At 43.3% G+C, this 17,012-nt stretch overlaps 2 protein-coding genes and 2 pseudogenes across 5 annotated transcripts; 2 read left to right on the top strand and 2 right to left on the bottom strand.

Moving 5' to 3' along the window:
• Window positions 1–4,176: 4,176 nt before the first annotated feature.
• Window positions 4,177–6,447, bottom strand: LOC147943340 (uncharacterized). The gene has a single exon (XM_087512214.1). The coding sequence runs from the start codon at window positions 6,445–6,447 to the stop codon at window positions 4,177–4,179; it is 2,271 nt and encodes a 756-aa protein (XP_087368340.1).
• Window positions 6,448–7,287: 840 nt separating this feature from the next.
• On the top strand, window positions 7,288–9,508 carry LOC104785986 (rop guanine nucleotide exchange factor 14-like; annotated as a pseudogene). The gene is made up of 7 exons (XR_015598461.1): window positions 7,288–7,335; window positions 7,481–7,876; window positions 7,967–8,121; window positions 8,207–8,281; window positions 8,343–8,612; window positions 8,712–9,067; window positions 9,165–9,508. The product of XR_015598461.1 is annotated as a rop guanine nucleotide exchange factor 14-like (transcript).
• A 280-nt stretch (window positions 9,509–9,788) lies between these two features.
• LOC104788981 (putative aspartic protease At2g35615 pseudogene) lies at window positions 9,789–11,327 on the top strand (annotated as a pseudogene). Its single transcript, XR_015598462.1, has one exon. The product of XR_015598462.1 is annotated as a putative aspartic protease At2g35615 pseudogene (transcript).
• A 48-nt stretch (window positions 11,328–11,375) lies between these two features.
• On the bottom strand, window positions 11,376–16,747 carry LOC104785985 (LRR receptor-like serine/threonine-protein kinase FEI 2). 2 transcript variants are annotated; one of them, XM_010511287.2, is made up of 14 exons: window positions 15,907–16,747; window positions 14,971–15,200; window positions 14,751–14,886; window positions 14,591–14,662; window positions 14,432–14,503; window positions 14,106–14,177; window positions 13,645–13,716; window positions 13,479–13,550; window positions 13,201–13,289; window positions 12,914–13,069; window positions 12,487–12,819; window positions 12,162–12,407; window positions 11,928–12,061; window positions 11,376–11,847 (listed from the first exon to the last, which is right to left on the bottom strand). In XM_010511287.2, exons 2-14 carry the CDS (start codon window positions 15,065–15,067, stop codon window positions 11,629–11,631), a joined length of 1,770 nt encoding a protein of 589 aa, XP_010509589.1. In that variant the 5' UTR covers window positions 15,068–15,200; window positions 15,907–16,747; the 3' UTR covers window positions 11,376–11,628. The 2 variants fall into 2 exon arrangements, with proteins under 2 accessions (XP_010509589.1, XP_087369384.1); XM_087513258.1 differs by having other exon boundaries at window positions 16,139–16,723.
• Between the last annotated feature and the right edge of the window lie 265 nt (window positions 16,748–17,012).

The following is a 17,012-nucleotide window of genomic DNA, read 5'->3' as shown; positions in this document are numbered from 1 at the left end:
CCGTTCGAGGAGCGGGAGGAGATCGAAGCTCGTCGCGATCGTATCGACGTGCTTCGCCGTTATGTGAGGCAGTTGGAGAGCACAAGTCACTACTTTAGCGAAAGTAGTCGCGTCGATGGGGTTTGCACGTACCTCGAGGATATGGTTGGACGAGGCGTGGCTATTCCGATGGACCTGCTGAAGGATGTGAAAGAGTCGTGCCGCTATTGGCAGACGACAATTGGCGGGTTGGAATTGAACGTGCCTTCCAACGCCGATCTAGGAATTGAATGACTTGTCTTTAGTTTGTTGTTGCTTTTGTTTTTTTTTTTTTTTTTTTTTGGTTTGTGCCGTAATGGGGTCGGCACCCGTATCAGACTGTTTCGCCTCTCTCTTTTTTTTTAACAAGTTAAAATTTCATGTTACTTTCGAGAATTCTACTTTCACTCTTTTTTTTTTGAAAAAGTGCGACTCGTGATGGTCGGCTTACCCTTTTAGTGCGAGTTAGGACTCGGCTTAAAATAACCGGGGGCGACTGTTAATAGTCGGCTTACCCTTTTTGTGCGAGTGCGACTCGGCTTAGAATAATACGTCGGAACGTCGGGTCATTACCGGGCCAGGGTAATAACTAAAATGATTCGCAAATGACGAGATATATTTTTTGAAAAAGAAATTTTATATTACTGGCGGCTGGGTCCCGTAGAATGGGACTGCCTACGTACCCCCCGATCAGGAGGGATCAAGCCGATCGTAGTTCACATTTACATGCTTATTCATACTTATAGAAAGGACGAGCTACACATAGCCGAGCTCGCTTGGTGATTTTCAGTAGTAGTAACGCTTGAGATGCATTGAATTCCAAGACCTCGGCACTGGTTTGCCGCCCATTGTTAAGAGTTCGTACACGCCGGGATGGACGACCTTAGACACTATATATGGACCTTCCCAATTAGCTCCCATTTTCCCGGCATTCGGTTCGGCGGTATTCTCAAAGACCTTGCGAAGGACGAGATCACCTTCGTCAAAATGCCGATTATGGACCTTTTTGTTATAGTACTTGGCTGCGGCTAGCTGATAGTTCTGGATTCGTAGGAGTGCTTTGTCTTGTTCTTCTTCCAACTCGTCGAGCCTATCCAAGAGCATCTGACTGTTGAGCGCGGTGTTCTGGACGAGCATTGTCCGCCGGAGGCTCGAACTGCCGACCTCTGCCGGGGCCATTGCTTCCATTCCGTAAGCTAGGGAGAATGGGGTTTGGTTAGTGGACGTCCGTGGGGTCGTCCGGTAGGACCAAAGTACTCCATCAAGCTCGTCGGCCCAAGCACCCTTCTTGGCGTCTAGTCTTTTCTTAAGACCATCGAGTATGGTTTTGTTGGTAGCTTCTGCCTGGCCGTTCCCTTGTGGATACCTCGGCGTCGACTTGCTTAGTTTGATTCGCCATCTTGCACAAAAATTTTCGAACTGCAGGGAGATGAACTGTGAGCCGTTGTCGGTGATTATCTCGTATGGGAGGCCGTGGCGACAGATTACGTATTTCCAGACGAAGAGTTGGACATCCCTTGCTTTGATATTTGCGTAGGATTCGGCCTCGACCCATTTAGTGAAGTAATCGGTTAGGACGAGTATATATCGCTTTTGTCTGGAAGTTGGTAATGGGCCGATGATGTCCATCGCCCAGCGCATGAAAAGGTAAGGGGCTACTCCAGCTCGTAGCAGTTCGGTCGGCTGATGAATAATGGGGGCGTGTCGCTGGCATTTTTCACACTTGGCGACGAACTTTTCACAATCAGATATCATCGTAGGCCAGTAATGACCATGCTTCCTGATTCGTAATGCTAGGGCTCGGCCACCTGAGTGATTTCCTCCAGCTCCCTCGTGCATTTCCATCATGACACGCTCGGTGTCGTCGCCGTGTATGCAAAGCAACAAGGCTCCTGCCGCCGTCCACCGGAGCAAATGGTCTTTCATCAAAGTGTAGTGGGCGGCCTTGGCTTTTAATCTTCGTCTAGCCCATTTATCTGTTGGCACGTCACCGTCGGCTAGATATGCTCGGATTTCGACCCGCCAATCCGTCGCGTCGCTGCCGGATGCGGGTTCGCACCCTCGGCCTGACCTCATCGTTCGATAAGTCGTCCTTATTTCATTGGGTTGGTGGAGTGCGAGGCACGTCTCGGCATAATTTTCACTTATGCTCGGCGTATCTATGCTTTCTACCGGGATGATTCGCCGAAGATCGGGATCCGATGTTGAGGCGAGTGCTGCCAAAGCGTCGGCCGGAGCATTGTCTCCTCTGGGAATTTTGACGAGTTCGAATTCGTCAAAGCGCTTTGACAAAATCTTAACGACACTAAGGTAGGCGGCCATAGGTTCGCTCTTGGTGTCGTACTCGCCGCTGAACTGGTTGGCGACAAGCTGGGAATCGCAAAAAGCCCGTATCCGCTTAATCTGCATTCCGTTAGCGAGCTTAAGACCGGCGATGAGTGCTTCGTACTCGGCGACGTTGTTGGTTGCTTGGAATCGAATGCGGAAGGACTGCTCCAAAATTTCCCTGGTCGGCGAAGTTAGTCGAATCCCTATGCCCGATCCAAGATGAGAGGACGCTCCGTCCACATGCAAGGTCCATCGGTCATCTGACGGGTCGACAGGTGTTGGTTCGGCCTTCCCAAACGGCAGCTCAATCAAGAAATCGGCGAGTACTTGGGACTTTGCAGCCGGCCGAGTTCGATACTCGATGTCGTACTCACTAAGTTCAATCGCCCACTTCGTTAGTCGACCCGATTGGCTCGGGCTGTGCAATATAGATCGTAAAGGTTGGTTGGACAGGACAGCGACAGTATGTGATTGGAAATACGGTCGGAGCTTTCTTGCCGACGTGACTACTGCCAGGGCGACCTTTTCAACTGTTGGGTAGCGAGTTTCCGCGTCGTCAAGTGATTTGCTTATATAAAAGATGGGTCGTTGCTCTCCTCGGTCGTCTTTAACGAGTACACCACTGACGGCCGACTCCGAGACAGCGATATAGAGAAATAAGATTTCGCCGAGCTCCGGCTTTGCTAAGATTGGTGGGGTCGATAAATAATTTTTTAGCTCGTTGAACGCGCTGTGACAGGCGTCGGTCCACTCGAACTTGCCCTTTGTTTTGAGAAGCTGGTAAAATGGTAGACACTTGTCGGTCGATCTGGATATAAAGCGGTTTAGAGCAGCGATTCGTCCAGTTAACCGCTGTACTTCTCTGGCGTTCTTTGGTTGTGGTAGATCGATGATCGCCTTAATTTGCTTCGGGTTCGCCTCGATGCCTCGCCTGGTTACCAGGTACCCAAGGAATTTGCCGGATTTCACTGCAAATGTGCATTTGGCCGGGTTTAACTTCATCCCATACTTGTTAAGGGTGTCGAAGCATTGTCGTAGGTGAGTAATATGATCCTTGGCGTGTTGTGATTTGACGAGCATATCGTCAATATAGACCTCCATAGTCCGGCCGAGCTGCTCGGCAAACATCTTGTTGACTAGCCGTTGATACGTCGCTCCCGCGTTTTTTAGACCAAAAGGCATGACCTTGTAGCAGTACGTCCCTCTGTCCGTGATGAATGATGTTTTTTCCTGGTCGTCCTTGTGCATCAGAATCTGGTTGTAACCGGAGAATGCATCCATAAAGGTTAACAGCTCGTTGCCCGCAGTTGCTTCGACGAGCTGATCGATTCTTGGCAATGGGAAACTATCCTTTGGGCAGGCCTTGTTAAGATCGGTAAAATCAACGCAAACTCGCCACTTTCCATTCTTCTTTTTGACGACTACCGGATTGGGTAGCCACTCTGGATATTTTACTTCCACGATTGACCCGGCACCGAGGAGTTTGTCGACTTCATCGTTTACTGCTTGCAACCGTTCAGGGCCTAACTTGCGCCGTTTCTGTTTGACCGGCTTATGCGTTGGGTCGGCATTGAGCTCGTGGGTCGCGACGTTTGGGTCGATTCCTTTCATATCAGTCACGCTCCATGCGAACGTTGAGATGTTGGTTTTGAGAAAAAGTATTAACTCGTCTCGCATGGCGGACGTTATTTCTGTACCGATATTCACGCATCGCTTCTTGTCGTTCTCGTCTAAGCTCACCTCCTCGACCGCGGCAACGCCTTGTTGGACGGCAGTCGGCTTTCCGTTTGTCGGCGACGTACTGTTGTCGCCGACTTGCTGCTTTGATTGCTATAATTTCTTTCCGGTGCGAAGCTTATGCTCGATCAGAAAACAGGCTCGTGCGGTTTGCTGGTTGCCGCGCAACGTGTACACCCCTTTTGAAGTTGGGAATTTAACGCACTGATGGTACGTTGATGGGACGGCTTTCATCTTGTGGATCCATGGGGTGCCGAGGATGACGTTGTAGATTGTCGGCTTGTCGATGACTGCGAAACGGAAATACCTGGCTATCCCCGCAACGAAGATCGGCAAAGTAATTGTGCCGACAGACATAAGGTGATCCCCGTCGAAACCCGTCAAAGAGTGACACTCTGGCATAATGTCTCGCTCGCCGATTTCCATTTTTGCCAAGACGTCTCTGAAGATGACGTTGACCGAGCTTCCAGTGTCGATCAATATTCTCGTCACCTCGCTTTCACCGATCAAGAGCTCGACGACCAACGGGTCGTTGTGCGGTAGGTCCAATCCTTCCAGGTCTTTTCCGTCAAAGGTGATTGGCATACTTTCAGCCTCGAACCGCGACGGCCAAGACTTCGTCATTTCGGCTTTCTTAGTATAATCTCTGATCGCTCTAACCGAATCGTTACATCCGGCTAGTCCACTCATTATCATGTTGATTCGTCTTATAGTCGGGGGACGTTGATCAGGCTTGCGGTCTGTATGCGGTCGTTTTTCGTGACCGCTGTCCTCTCGTCGTTCAGCTAGTAGGTTTGGAATTTCCATCTCGTCTTCACTCTGGTCGGCTAATATCTTCGAATCTTTGACGAACTTTCGAGCGATATTTTCAGCGCGCTTGGTATCATGTCGTCCAGGTCGGACTGTCTTGCTTCTATCCGGCTCGACGACTATTGCGCCTTTCTTGTATCGTTCCATCAGAATTCTCTGGAGGTAATGACATTCGTTTGTCGAGTGGGTATTACTCTGATGGTAGTCGCAATACGAGGTTGCGCTATTTTCAGCTCCCTCTTTCCGGATATACTTATTTTCGCCGATCGCAAAGGTTCGGCGAGTTCGATCTTGGTTCTTGGTGAAGTGCTGCCGTGGCTCGACATAATCGACTTTTGGAGCTGCGACTATAGGCTGTCTGGTTATTGCACTTGCCTCCGAGGAATACTTCTTGGCGTTGATAGCTTTCTCTTCTTCGAGCCCAATGTGCTTTGCAGCTCGGAGTAATGCCTCGGCCACGGTCTCGACATGTGTCAAAGATAATTCCTCCTTGAATCGAGATTCATACCATAGTGCGTTTCGGAGCGCAACGATTGCGGCCGCATCGGGGATTGAGATGTTGACATAAATCTCCTTGAATCGTCCAATAAAGGACCGAAGCGACTCCCCCTTGTGCTGGGTTAAGGCATACAAGTCGGCGTGGGAATTCTTGTCCTCAATTAAAACAGAGAACTGCTTCAGAAACTCAGTTATCAGTTCCCTGATGCTGTCGATTGATCCTGGTGGTAGCCTCGAGAACCAACTCAAGGCGGTCCCCGTCAAATGTTCGGCGAAAACTTGACAAGCTCCTGCATCGTATTCTGCCGGGCTGAACTGCAATGGGCCGAGGGCCACGCCAAAGGTGAGCAAGAAGTCTCGTGGGTCGACCGTTCCATCGTAATGGCCCAACCTTGGCTTGACCGCTCGTTTGACTGCTGTTGTAGCGAGTCGTCGGGAGAATGGAGTTCGCTGTGTTGCCTCGAGCATGAGTCCGACTTCGGGTGCCTTATCCGTCGCTTTCTGGATCATTGCGGCCATTTCTTTCATTTGTTGTTTCATTGCTATTAGCTCGACATCCTTCGTTCGATCTGCCACTTCGGTACCCTGCTCGGCAAGGCGTTGGACGGGATTACGCTCTGATCCGCCGGTCTGCACGTACGGCCCTGGCGTTGTCCTTGTTGAGGTGAAGTTCCTTGGGGTGAGCCGAGCGTTGTGGAGATGATTGATTTCATCTTGCGAATTGAGCTGCGCCGCAGTGAGCGCATCCAAACGGTTGTTTGTTCGCTCTTCCTGCTGGTCGAGGCGCGTTAAGATTCCTCGGAAAAGCTCGTCTATGCTAGAGACGGGCTGGTTGTTGAGCAGAGAGAGTTGTGTCGGCGCCTGTGGTGCCTCTGCGGTCGCTGGGGTCGCCAAATTTGTAGCTATGACGAACGTTTCTGGGCTTTCTACCGTCACAACTTTCCTTGGAGCGTCTGGCGTGGGAAGGACTATCTGCTCTGCTTGATCTGTCGCCGGGGTGACTGTTCCCCCCGACGAGCTTGCGTCTTTGCTTTTTTCCTTGTCAACTATCGTCATCTCGTTTAGTTGGTGTAGGTCCGTTCTTCAATTTTTCAGAAAACTTTGACTTGTCTTACCCCTACCTGGCGCGCCAAATTGTTGATGTCCCTTTTGGTCACAATTAGAATATTTAGTTCGGTCAAGGGAGGGTCGAAGTTCTCTTTATTATATCGGTGCCGAGGCACTAAAGGACGGGTTACAACACAATGTAAACGAGTTACAAACAAAGTAATCGACGGGCTGTTAGTTCGTCGATTCTCCGAGCTATAGGCTTGAAAACGTTGACTCTTTCTTGAACGAGCTGAGTTCTGACTTTTGCTGTACGAATCCTGCTCCCTTTTTCTCGATCCCTTTTTTCTTCAGGCCGTACGTCCGTATTTATAGGGAATCGTGTCGGTTCGTCTAGGAAAAATACCATAATACCCTCTTCTCTTGAAAGGGATATTTTGGGCTTTTTCCTGGGCCGGGCCCTTTTGTTGGGGTTGGATCCACCCCTAACATCGAGCAAATATATTTGGCTTTATTTATCGAATTCAACGATTCCTTGGAACTTTTGTTGGTTTCTGTCATCATAATTTTTATATGGGAGCTACCTTAATCTGCAATACAAAATTATCTTTTTGATAAGTCTCTTTCTTTATTCTCCCACTAGGTAAGAGAGACAAGAAGAGGATTGTGTGCGAAGGTGGAGTTATTTATAGTCACTGTCTGAAATGGGTCCGCTTAGATGATGCCTAATTCTAGAATGATATATTTTTCTATTTGTGGTACCACTTTCTGATAATGTAAAACAAAAAAAAGCTTTGAAACACTAGAGGGTTTATATGATATATATAGCACAAGAAGCTTATAGAATTTGTTGACATCTGTTCATGTCTGCAATTACATTTTAAGGGCTCATAATAGGTGTGAGTTTAGTTCTGATCATTAGTTTTATTTATTTATTTCTATGTGTGTAAGAGCATATAGTTCAAATTGTAACACTTTCACGCAAAGTCAGGAAGCATACTAACTACTAAGCTTGTCAATATTTTTCTGGTTTTATTTTCAGGAATGATGACTTATGATGATGGCTTAGAAACTTGCATCATCAACAATCAATCTTTAGTAGAAGAAGAAGAAGAAAGTGGAACAAGCCGCGGTGGTGAGTGCCCGACTGTTTCATTAGATGATGATGCATTTTCAAGCTGTTCATCAAGCAGAGATGTGTCCGAGTCATTTTCATCAAAATCGTTACCTAGGAAGACTAGTTCTGATGACTGGGACTTTGAGAGAAGTCCTAGACACTTGTATGGTAAGGAGAAACCTGGTTATGCACTCTGCTGTTCTGATGTTGTAGCCATGAAGGAGAAATTTGCAAAGCTATTGCTTGGTGAAGATGTCACGGGAGGATGCAACGGTGTGCAGACTGCTTTGGCTTTATCAAACGCTATAACACATCTTTCCAGTATGTTTTTAAGTCTACAAAAGTGAATAATGGTATTTGAATGCATCATTTGATACATTTTGGTTAATCATTACTTGGATATACATGCAGCCTCAATCTTTGGCGAGCTATGGAAGTTGGAGCCTTTGTCAGAAGACAAAAAGCAGAGATGGGGAAGAGAAATGGATTGGTTACTCTCTCCAACTAACTACATGATTGAGCTAGTTCCATCTAAGCAAGATGGTGAAAACGGAAGATCACTTGAGGTTTGTAAGTGTAATTACTAATTTGTTTTGTTTTATGAATCATATATACTCCACATTTCACTAAACAGGTTTAATGTTTGATCAGATTATGACTCCAAAAGCCCGTCCAGACATTCATATGAATCTCCCAGCTCTCCGGAAATTAGACTCCATGCTAATTGTATGTGAATGTGATTCTTCTTTTTCTTTATTTTGATATCTGCTAATACAAGAATGCGCAGGAGACACTGGAGTCTGCGGTAAACACAGAGTTTTGGTATTCTGAAGTAGGTCGTAAGGCAGAGGGAAAGAACAAGATTACAAGAGAGAGCAAACGATGGTGGCTTCCGTCGCCTAAGGTTCCCATACCGGGGATCTCTAGTTCAGGAAGAAAAAAACTGGTTGAGAAAGGCAATGTTGTTTATCAAATCTTCAAAGCTGCTAAATCAATAAACCAGAACGTGCTTCTTGAAATGCCAGTACCTACCATTATCAAGGATGCATTACACAAGGTATGCTTAGCTTTCTTCAAATACATGCATAATTCCATAAGCTGCCATGTAAAGAGTTAGTAATGTATCTTGTTTAATTTCTAATGGTTTTTTTTACAGTCTGGAAAGACAAGCCTTGGAGATGATTTGTACAAGATGTTGGCTTCAGAGTCTGCCTCGGTAGATGATATCTTTGTGTCTCTTAGGATTGTTACTGAGCATGCTGCTCTTGAGATAGTTAATAGGTTAGAAGCAGCTATCTACGCATGGAAAGAGAGGATTACAGAACAAGCAAGCAGTGGTAAATCACCTGTGAGAGCATCATGGTCATTAATTAAAGATTCGTTGTCTGAGATTAGTCCCATTGAGTTGCTCATAAACAGGGCAGAGATGCTTAACGATCATATTAAATCCAAATTCTCTAATCTCCCTCAGTCATTTCTTGATGCCATGCCACAAAGATTCAATATGGCAAGGTGAGGGGAGTTTTTATGAACATTGCTTCATACTTACAAAAAAATTTTGTTGCTTAAGAGCATTGCTTCATGAAGGAAAAAACTCCTCTGTTTTCAGGATATTGGCCATGCAATTCTTGAGGCATATTCTCGGATTCTTGCAAACTTGGCGTTCAGGATTCTAAACAAGATTGAAGAAATCTTGCAAGAAGATGCTCTGAGCAACCCCAATTCTCCTGGCTTCAACGAACTATCAAGAATCCCATTGGCTCATAACAAAGCCAGTAATGGTACAAGGACTTCCTAAAGCCAACAGTTTGTCTCTGATATAAGAAAAGGTTTCGTAGTTCGATGCGTGCCACCTGAAGCTTCTCCTTGTTCGAAAGAGTTTCCTCGTCAATCCTGCTATCTTTAACGTGTATAAACTTTACACCATTTTGAAATCAGCAGGCATTTTGTTCATAGTCTAGTCAATCCTGCTATCATGATTATACGTAGAAATTATTATATCTTGGACTTGTAGTGTACATATAATCCCACAAAAAATGCTCTTAAAATCATAAATGTCCTAACCTTCCAAGTCCCAGTGTTAAAAATGTAGATATGACTCTCCCACATCCCCACTAAACTCAAATTAAATTAGCACACTTATTGAGATATTAAAGCTAGCTAATGAAATGCATGTCACACTTTCACCTCCCCACTTACGTAGCTTTAACTCCTTACCGTTTCAAATCTTTTCACTTCCTCAATTTTGTTGTGTATAAAAGACTCTTCTCCACTTCACTCTTACCACCACAACATTTCTAAAATCAATCAACAATATGGCAACCCCAATTATTTTATGTTTCTTCATCTTCTTCTCCGTGACTCTCTCTTCATCATCGACTCACCCAAAAAACTTCACCATCGAGCTTATCCACCGTGACTCTCCCCTTTCCCCACTCTACAACCCACTAAACACTGTCACTGACCGCCTCAATGCTGCTTTCCTCCGCTCCATCTCTCGTTCCCGCCGTTTCAACCATCAGCTATCTAAAACCGATCTCCAATCTGGTTTAATCGGAGCAGACGGCGAGTTCTTCATGAGTATCACCATTGGTACTCCACCAGTGAAGGTACTCGGGATCGCTGACACAGGAAGTGACCTTACATGGATCCAATGCAAACCTTGTCAACAGTGTTACAAAGAAAACGGTCAAATCTTCGACAAGAAGAAATCCTCTACGTACAAAAACGAGCCTTGTGACTCACGTAACTGTCACGCTTTGTCGACTAGTGAACGTGGATGCGACGAATCCGAAAATGTTTGCAAGTACCGTTACTCATACGGAGACCAGTCATTCAGCAAAGGAGACGTTGCCACAGAAACCATCTCTATTGATTCTGCTTCAGGGTCCCCTGTTTCTTTCCCCGGTACTGTTTTCGGTTGCGGTTACAATAACGGTGGTACCTTCGACGAGACTGGTTCTGGGATCATCGGTCTAGGTGGCGGTCAGTTATCACTTATCTCCCAGCTCAGTTCGTCTATTTCGAAGAAATTCTCTTATTGCTTGTCACATAAGGCATCTACCACGAATGGTACAAGCGTCATAAACCTAGGTGCCAACTCGGTTCCTTCAAGTCTGAGCAAAGACAACGGCGTGGTATCAACTCCGTTGGTCGATAAAGAGCCTCTTACTTACTACTACTTGACGCTAGAAGCCATCTCCGTCGGGAAGAAAAAGATTCCGTACACCGGAAGCACGTATAACCCAAACGACGACGTCGGAATATTCTCGGAGACGTCGGGAAACATCATCATCGACTCTGGAACGACGCTGACACTCCTAGACTCCGGCTTCTTTGACAAATTTGGCGCGGCCGTGGAGGAATCAGTGACCGGAGCCAAGCGCTTGAGTGATCCACAGGGGGGTTTGTCACACTGTTTCAAATCCGGAAGTGGAGAGATCGGGTTGCCGGAGATAACGGTGCACTTCACGGGAGCCGATGTGAAGTTGAGTCCAATCAACGCGTTCGTGAAAGTGAGTGAAGATATGGTTTGTCTTAGCATGATTCCTACCACCGACGTTGCCATCTACGGGAACTTTGCTCAGATGGATTTTCTCGTTGGGTATGACTTGGAGACGAGGACTGTCTCGTTTCAACGCATGGATTGCTCTGCCAAATTGTGATTTGTCGTTTCGAGTATTATCCTACCGATATGTATTGTGGAGTTATAAAATCAGAACCTAAGTTTTAAGGTGATGTCCTCGCTAGTATAAATAAATAGCACCTTTTCTATATTGATCTAATCTCCTTGATATCTAAAAGTACAACAGTGGAGAAAAAGCAAACAAAAAAGCCTCTACATATTGATATAACAGAGAAATTATTGACAACAGTGGATGGTCATTTACATTTCAATTTCATGTTCAGATCAATTGGGGTTTCACCAATCACGGAAACATTCTAACAATTCAAAGCCAAAAAAAAAAAATACAAAAAGAAGAGAAAAGAGGTACCGAAAATGAATGGCTTGAATTTTGTAGTGTAAAACTGGAACTGAAATAAGAAGGCACAGAGTCTTTGTGAATGTGAGATCATTCGGAGCTGGAATCGTAGAAGTCACTGGGGCAAGGAGTCATAACTTCGGATTCAAGTAACTGGACGACTCTGTGCATTGTTGGCCGCTCATCTGGACTTGAAGACACACACTGCGTTGCTATTGACAGAAGAGCATCAAGACTCTCTCTCTCCACTCCTTCACAGCTTAGATCAACAATCTCCTTTGCCCGGTTTTCGCTGATTAAGAAGTTTAGCTGCAAGATTATAGAAAAACGAAATTAAAGCGTTTACTAGTCAAATATTATTATACAAAGCTGGCCCTCGTTATGCTTACCCAACCAACAATGTTAAAGCCTTTCTCGATGAAGGAGGCATCCGTGGGAAGTTTACCACTCAAGACTTCAAGAACCAAAACCCCGAAACTGTAAACGTCGGTTTTCTCAGTCGCTCTACCGCTTTGCATATATTCTGCAACCAACACTCATCATGATTTCACGGATTTAGGTCCTAGGACAGAGAGTAACTAACAACAATTAAAGAGCATTGTTAATACTGTGCAATTGAGTACCTGGAGCCAAGTAACCGAACGTGCCTGCAACAATGGTTGTTATATGAGATTCTTCGTCCTCTAACAACTTGGCAAGCCCAAAGTCTGATACCCGAGCCTCAAGATTTCCATCAAGTAAAATGTTGCTCGATTTTATATCACGGTGTATAATCCTCGGAGAACAATCATGATGCAAGTATGCCAACCCTTTTGCCGCTCCTATTATGATATTTACTCGCGAATCCCAATCCAGTTGCTCGCCTCTCTCTACACATTCAAAGATTTCACTCAATAGAATCATAATTCTCAGTTAAGGAAACCCGTAGATATGAAGTTGAGGATTTACTATGTAGAGCTTCATCAAGGCTACCACCAGGAAGGTAATCATATAGCAGAAGCTTTGATGTGGGTGAATTGCAGTATCCACGTAGATTCACAAGGTAACGATGTTTGATGCTTCCTAGAATCTCAAGCTCCCTTTCAAAAAACCGATCAAAACCTTCATTTAACTTTACAATTCTTTTTAGCGCAAAAACATTGCCATCATCCATCGATAGCTTGTACACTGTTCCAAAGCCTCCACAGCCTATTATGTGCTCTTCATTAAGAGTTTCCAGTTTCTTGATAATGTCTTTGGAAGCGTAGGGCAAATCTCCATGGAACATCACTATAGACGCACCTGGATAGGTAAAATCGTCTCTCATGATTGTCAAGTTTTGACAGAAATAATTTTTTTATGGAGATTATCTACAGTAAGAGTCAGCATGGCTCACCTCCACCGACTTCTATCGCAAGGCTTTGACTCTCAACTCTACCAAGCTTTTTATAGAGAAAGCATCCCCAGAAACACATGAGCGCCACTAGGAGCAGCCCACCCACAGTTGCTGAAGCACTTATAAGCAGCCTTTTAGGGTTATTACCTCCTTGGCCTATAATAAGGGAGAAACCAAAAAGGAAACTCATTTCATGCCAAATAATGTACTACAAATTTTTCAAAAACTAAGCTATATATAATCCATACATTCTGACCAAAAAATTGATGAAGACACAGTTGCTATACCTGTTGGAGACCCGGTAGCTGTAGAATTTCCAGTGTCATTGCACACAACATCGATTTGTTTTCCACACAATTTAAGATTTCCGCTGAAGCTGCAAGAGTGATGCAATAGTTTTAAACTTGGTTTTTTTTTAACTGGTGCAAAGCTAGCAACAGGGTGCTATTGTGCATAACGTCACAAAAACTTATAACTGCTTTGCCCAATCAACCGTAGAAAGACTTATTAACCTACATTTACAAAAAACTGGTTGGGGAAAGGGGTAAAGATGAATTATACTTACGAGTCCCTCGAAAGTCGAGCGAGTAGGCCATCAGAAGGTATTTGTCCCACCAGGAAATTGTTCGAGACATTGCTTCAAAATAAGATCAACATAGTTAGCAACATTGAGACTCAAATATACACAAGACTGCAACATAAAACACACAAAATAGAGATTAGCAACTCACAATTTAGTAAGCTTTTTCAACTGCCCAAGTGAAGCAGGGATAGCTCCCTTGATGCTGTTGCTTGAGATGTCCCTTTATGAATGAGAGTCAAGTATCAACTTAGTAGTTCAGAAGAATCTAGATGATATGCCCATTTGATATGAAAGAAGCCCTAACATAGATTTACGACTCTCATCATCATATTTTTGAGTTTTACACCCAGCAAATTGAACACAATACGTGTGTTGGATATATGTTATGTCAAATTCCCTGTAGCTTTTAAGGTTCAACACGACCTAGAGAAATATATATGTTTGAAAAACATTATGCTGCATCGGAGGTCAGAAGATCCTCTTATGGTTCACTATCTAGTTATAGAGGATATTAAATAGTGAGAGTAGCTAGCCGAACAACAAATAACAGATCCTACAGAGGCTAGGAAAACAAATCCACTTGGAGGAAGGAGGAGATAAATCACGTACAGGTTTTTCAGCCCGGAAAGGTTTCCTAATTCACTTGGGATTGTCCCACCAATGTAATTATTCTGCAAGTATCTGCAAGGAACAAAGGGCCAATAAAAAGATAGCAACGATTCTTGTAAACTAGCTAAACTTTTGACTTTAAAACCATTGATTTATCATCACTCACTAGACACATCAATATTATGCACCAACTATATAGAAGCAAACGTAGAAAAACATTAGCAATTGTCAGAAAAATGTTGTAAACTCGGAAAAAGATAACGCAAAATTTGACCAGGAATGAAGTGTAAATACTAATCAGCATATGTATCTAGGAAAACACTTACATTCCCTCTAATGACGTGCAATTTCCCAATGCGGCAGGTATTGGGTCATATAAAAAATTGTTGTGAAGCATTCTGCGTTGACATGGGAATACACATATATTGAGCAGTAGAACGTATGCTAGACAGGAATAAAATTAATTTAAGGTTAGGAGAACCTACAAAAGCCTTAACTGATCCAGCTTTCCAAGCTCAGGGGGTAAAGGTCCCCTTAATTTGTGATGAGTAAGACTCCTGTCGAAAAATACCTCAGGAACCGACAAAAGATGCAGCAAATACTGAAGAAAATAAAGAATTTAAACTAAAGAAAGTTCAAACTTACAAGGCTATAACTCTTTTTGATTGCGCATCACAGGTCACTCCCTTCCAGTTACATGGATCAGGATCCTCTGGTCTCCACTGGCCAATGACACCATCAGAACCCAAAACTCCATTTCTAAAACTCAAAAGCGCTTCACCTGGAGAAAAAAGGATTTAAGCCCTTCAGCATTGTGGCGGGAGTGACAAAATATGGAAGATTTTAGGGAGACAGATCACTGTACCATCGGGACTAATCGCTTCATTTTCATTGGTTAGTGCACAAAGCAGTGAGATCAAAAGAAGCCATGAGCAGCAACGCTTCATCAGACAGATGCCCATTATGGCACCGTTCAAGCATAATATAGTTACTGCCGATCATTGAAAGAACAGCCTCCAGAATGTAACATCCGTATCATGTACTCAGCTGCTCCGTGACACCCTTTTTTTATCTTCAAGAAACAAAAACAAACTCCTGAAGATAAAGAAAGTAATGTCATTAGATTGTTTAACAAAAACAGCAGACCCCTCATTTGAATCTCTATCAAGACAAATAATTTGTATGAAGCAACACTGAACTATGAGCTTCCAGATTTCAAAATACCCACCAAGTCTACAAATCCAAAGATATCGATCTTACCTAGAACTCTATGAATTCAATAACAATTTGCATAACAGGAAGTAAACAAATGCACTTAGAAAACTGGAACCAGACCCTCAACTCAATCTTACAAGAATACACCTCGTGTACATTTAGCCAAAACCAAACTACCAAATCCCCAATTACAAATCAAGCGTTCCATTACATCGATGCATAGCCTTTGCATGGTCTCATTTACAATTACATCACACAGAACAGTTAGATTGTCTAAAAAAGGATCAAATCCACCTCCAAATTTGCAAAATCGGAAATCGAAATTGAAAATCTTTCCCAATAAACCCCAACTCATTCTTTAAACGAGGACCTCGGGCAGCTAAATTTAAAACTGAAAAATCACGAAATTAGGAAGGCACCATGGCAATCACAGCACAAGAAGAGCTAAAGAGTAAAAAAAAAAAACATTCAATAATCTGAAAAAAAAAACGAAATCGAAAACGATTCGCCGGTTTAAATCAGACCAAAATCTCACTTTTCCCCATCCCCTAAAGAGAAATGAAAAGGAATTGGGAATTACACGAACCTCAAAATGGATCCGCGAGGAGGAAGATGAAGAATAAGAATAGGACAGAGGAAGAAGACGCAATTGAGCTGTAAAGCAAAAAAGTCTTAAACTTTTTTTTTTTGTTGGGTGTGTGATTTTATGAGAGAGAGTGAAGAGAGAGAAAGTAGAGTACTCTGTGAAGTAAACTCAACACACACCAAAAAAAAAGATGAGATACTTTGGAGAAAGGAATCGGGGCTTGGTTACTTACGAGTTTACGACCAATGAGAGAGGAGAAGTGCTGATCACACGTGCCGATCTTGACTTCCCGCACGTGTCGACCGACGCAAATATGATTAAATGCTAGGAACGGGACAAGGGCTTTTGTGTTGGGTTTAGTTAAACATCGTTATGGGCCTAATTAAGCCCATAATTGATTTCCAAGCGTACTATGTACTATTCACCTAATGAAACAAGTGTACCATTGATTGATAATCATTCATTCATTTGCTTAATTGCTTTCATAATAGAAGTGGACATCTAGTATATTAAGAAAATGATTAGATTTTTTTTATGGGTAACACTTTTAGTGTGATGATATATTTTATACAAGACATGTCATTAGATTTTTATGAAGTAACCAGAAGAATTGTAGAGAAAGGAACGTTGGAGAGAATGTTTGTTGCTTTTGTATTTGAAAGGGTCATCAGATCATGATGGCTTAAATTTGAGCTGTTGTTTCATGTGCTAGCCCATTGAAAAAGATATCTGGGGATGGAGAGTTCGATCACGTTAGACATGAGGATGGAGTTGGAAAAGGTGTGTGCTGGTGTGGCTTATGGAACCCATAAATATTATTATACATCTCTACTAATCAATCAAAAATAACAAAGTTTATTTTTGAGCATTTATACTTTGAATTGGAAAAATATTATCAATATATTAAATTTTAAGGAAAAATCAAATTATTGCTTAAAATATTAAGATAATAATAAATAACAGTTGATTATAATTAGTATTTAATATCATAAAATAAATAACACATGATTTAAGTACCAATTTTAAGATCAATAATTCAATAACTTATAATTTACTTTTTCAAAAAATTAAAATCTACAAACTAATCAATTCATATTAGTTTATGT

Source organism: Camelina sativa, chromosome 5 (genome assembly GCF_030686135.1).
Source record: "Camelina sativa cultivar CO46 ecotype springtype chromosome 5, ASM3068613v1".
NCBI lineage: Eukaryota > Viridiplantae > Streptophyta > Magnoliopsida > Brassicales > Brassicaceae > Camelina > Camelina sativa.
This window is presented reverse-complemented; position numbering and strand designations above follow the sequence as displayed.

What these genes read in the sequence shown, in the direction of transcription:
- LOC147943340 (XM_087512214.1), bottom strand. Translation starts at nt 6,447, where the DNA reads ATGACGATAGTTGACAAGGAAAAAAGCAAAGACGCAAGCTCGTCGGGG.
- LOC104785985 (XM_010511287.2), bottom strand. Translation starts at nt 15,067, where the DNA reads ATGGGCATCTGTCTGATGAAGCGTTGCTGCTCATGGCTTCTTTTGATC. An exon ending in CTTTCCGGGCTGAAAAACCT is followed by an intron (nt 13,717 to 14,105) that starts GTACGTGATTTA and finishes TCATTCATAAAG; the next exon opens with GGACATCTCAAGCAACAGCA. An exon ending in AGCTACCGGGTCTCCAACAG is followed by an intron (nt 13,070 to 13,200) that starts GTATAGCAACTG and finishes CCCTTATTATAG; the next exon opens with GCCAAGGAGGTAATAACCCT.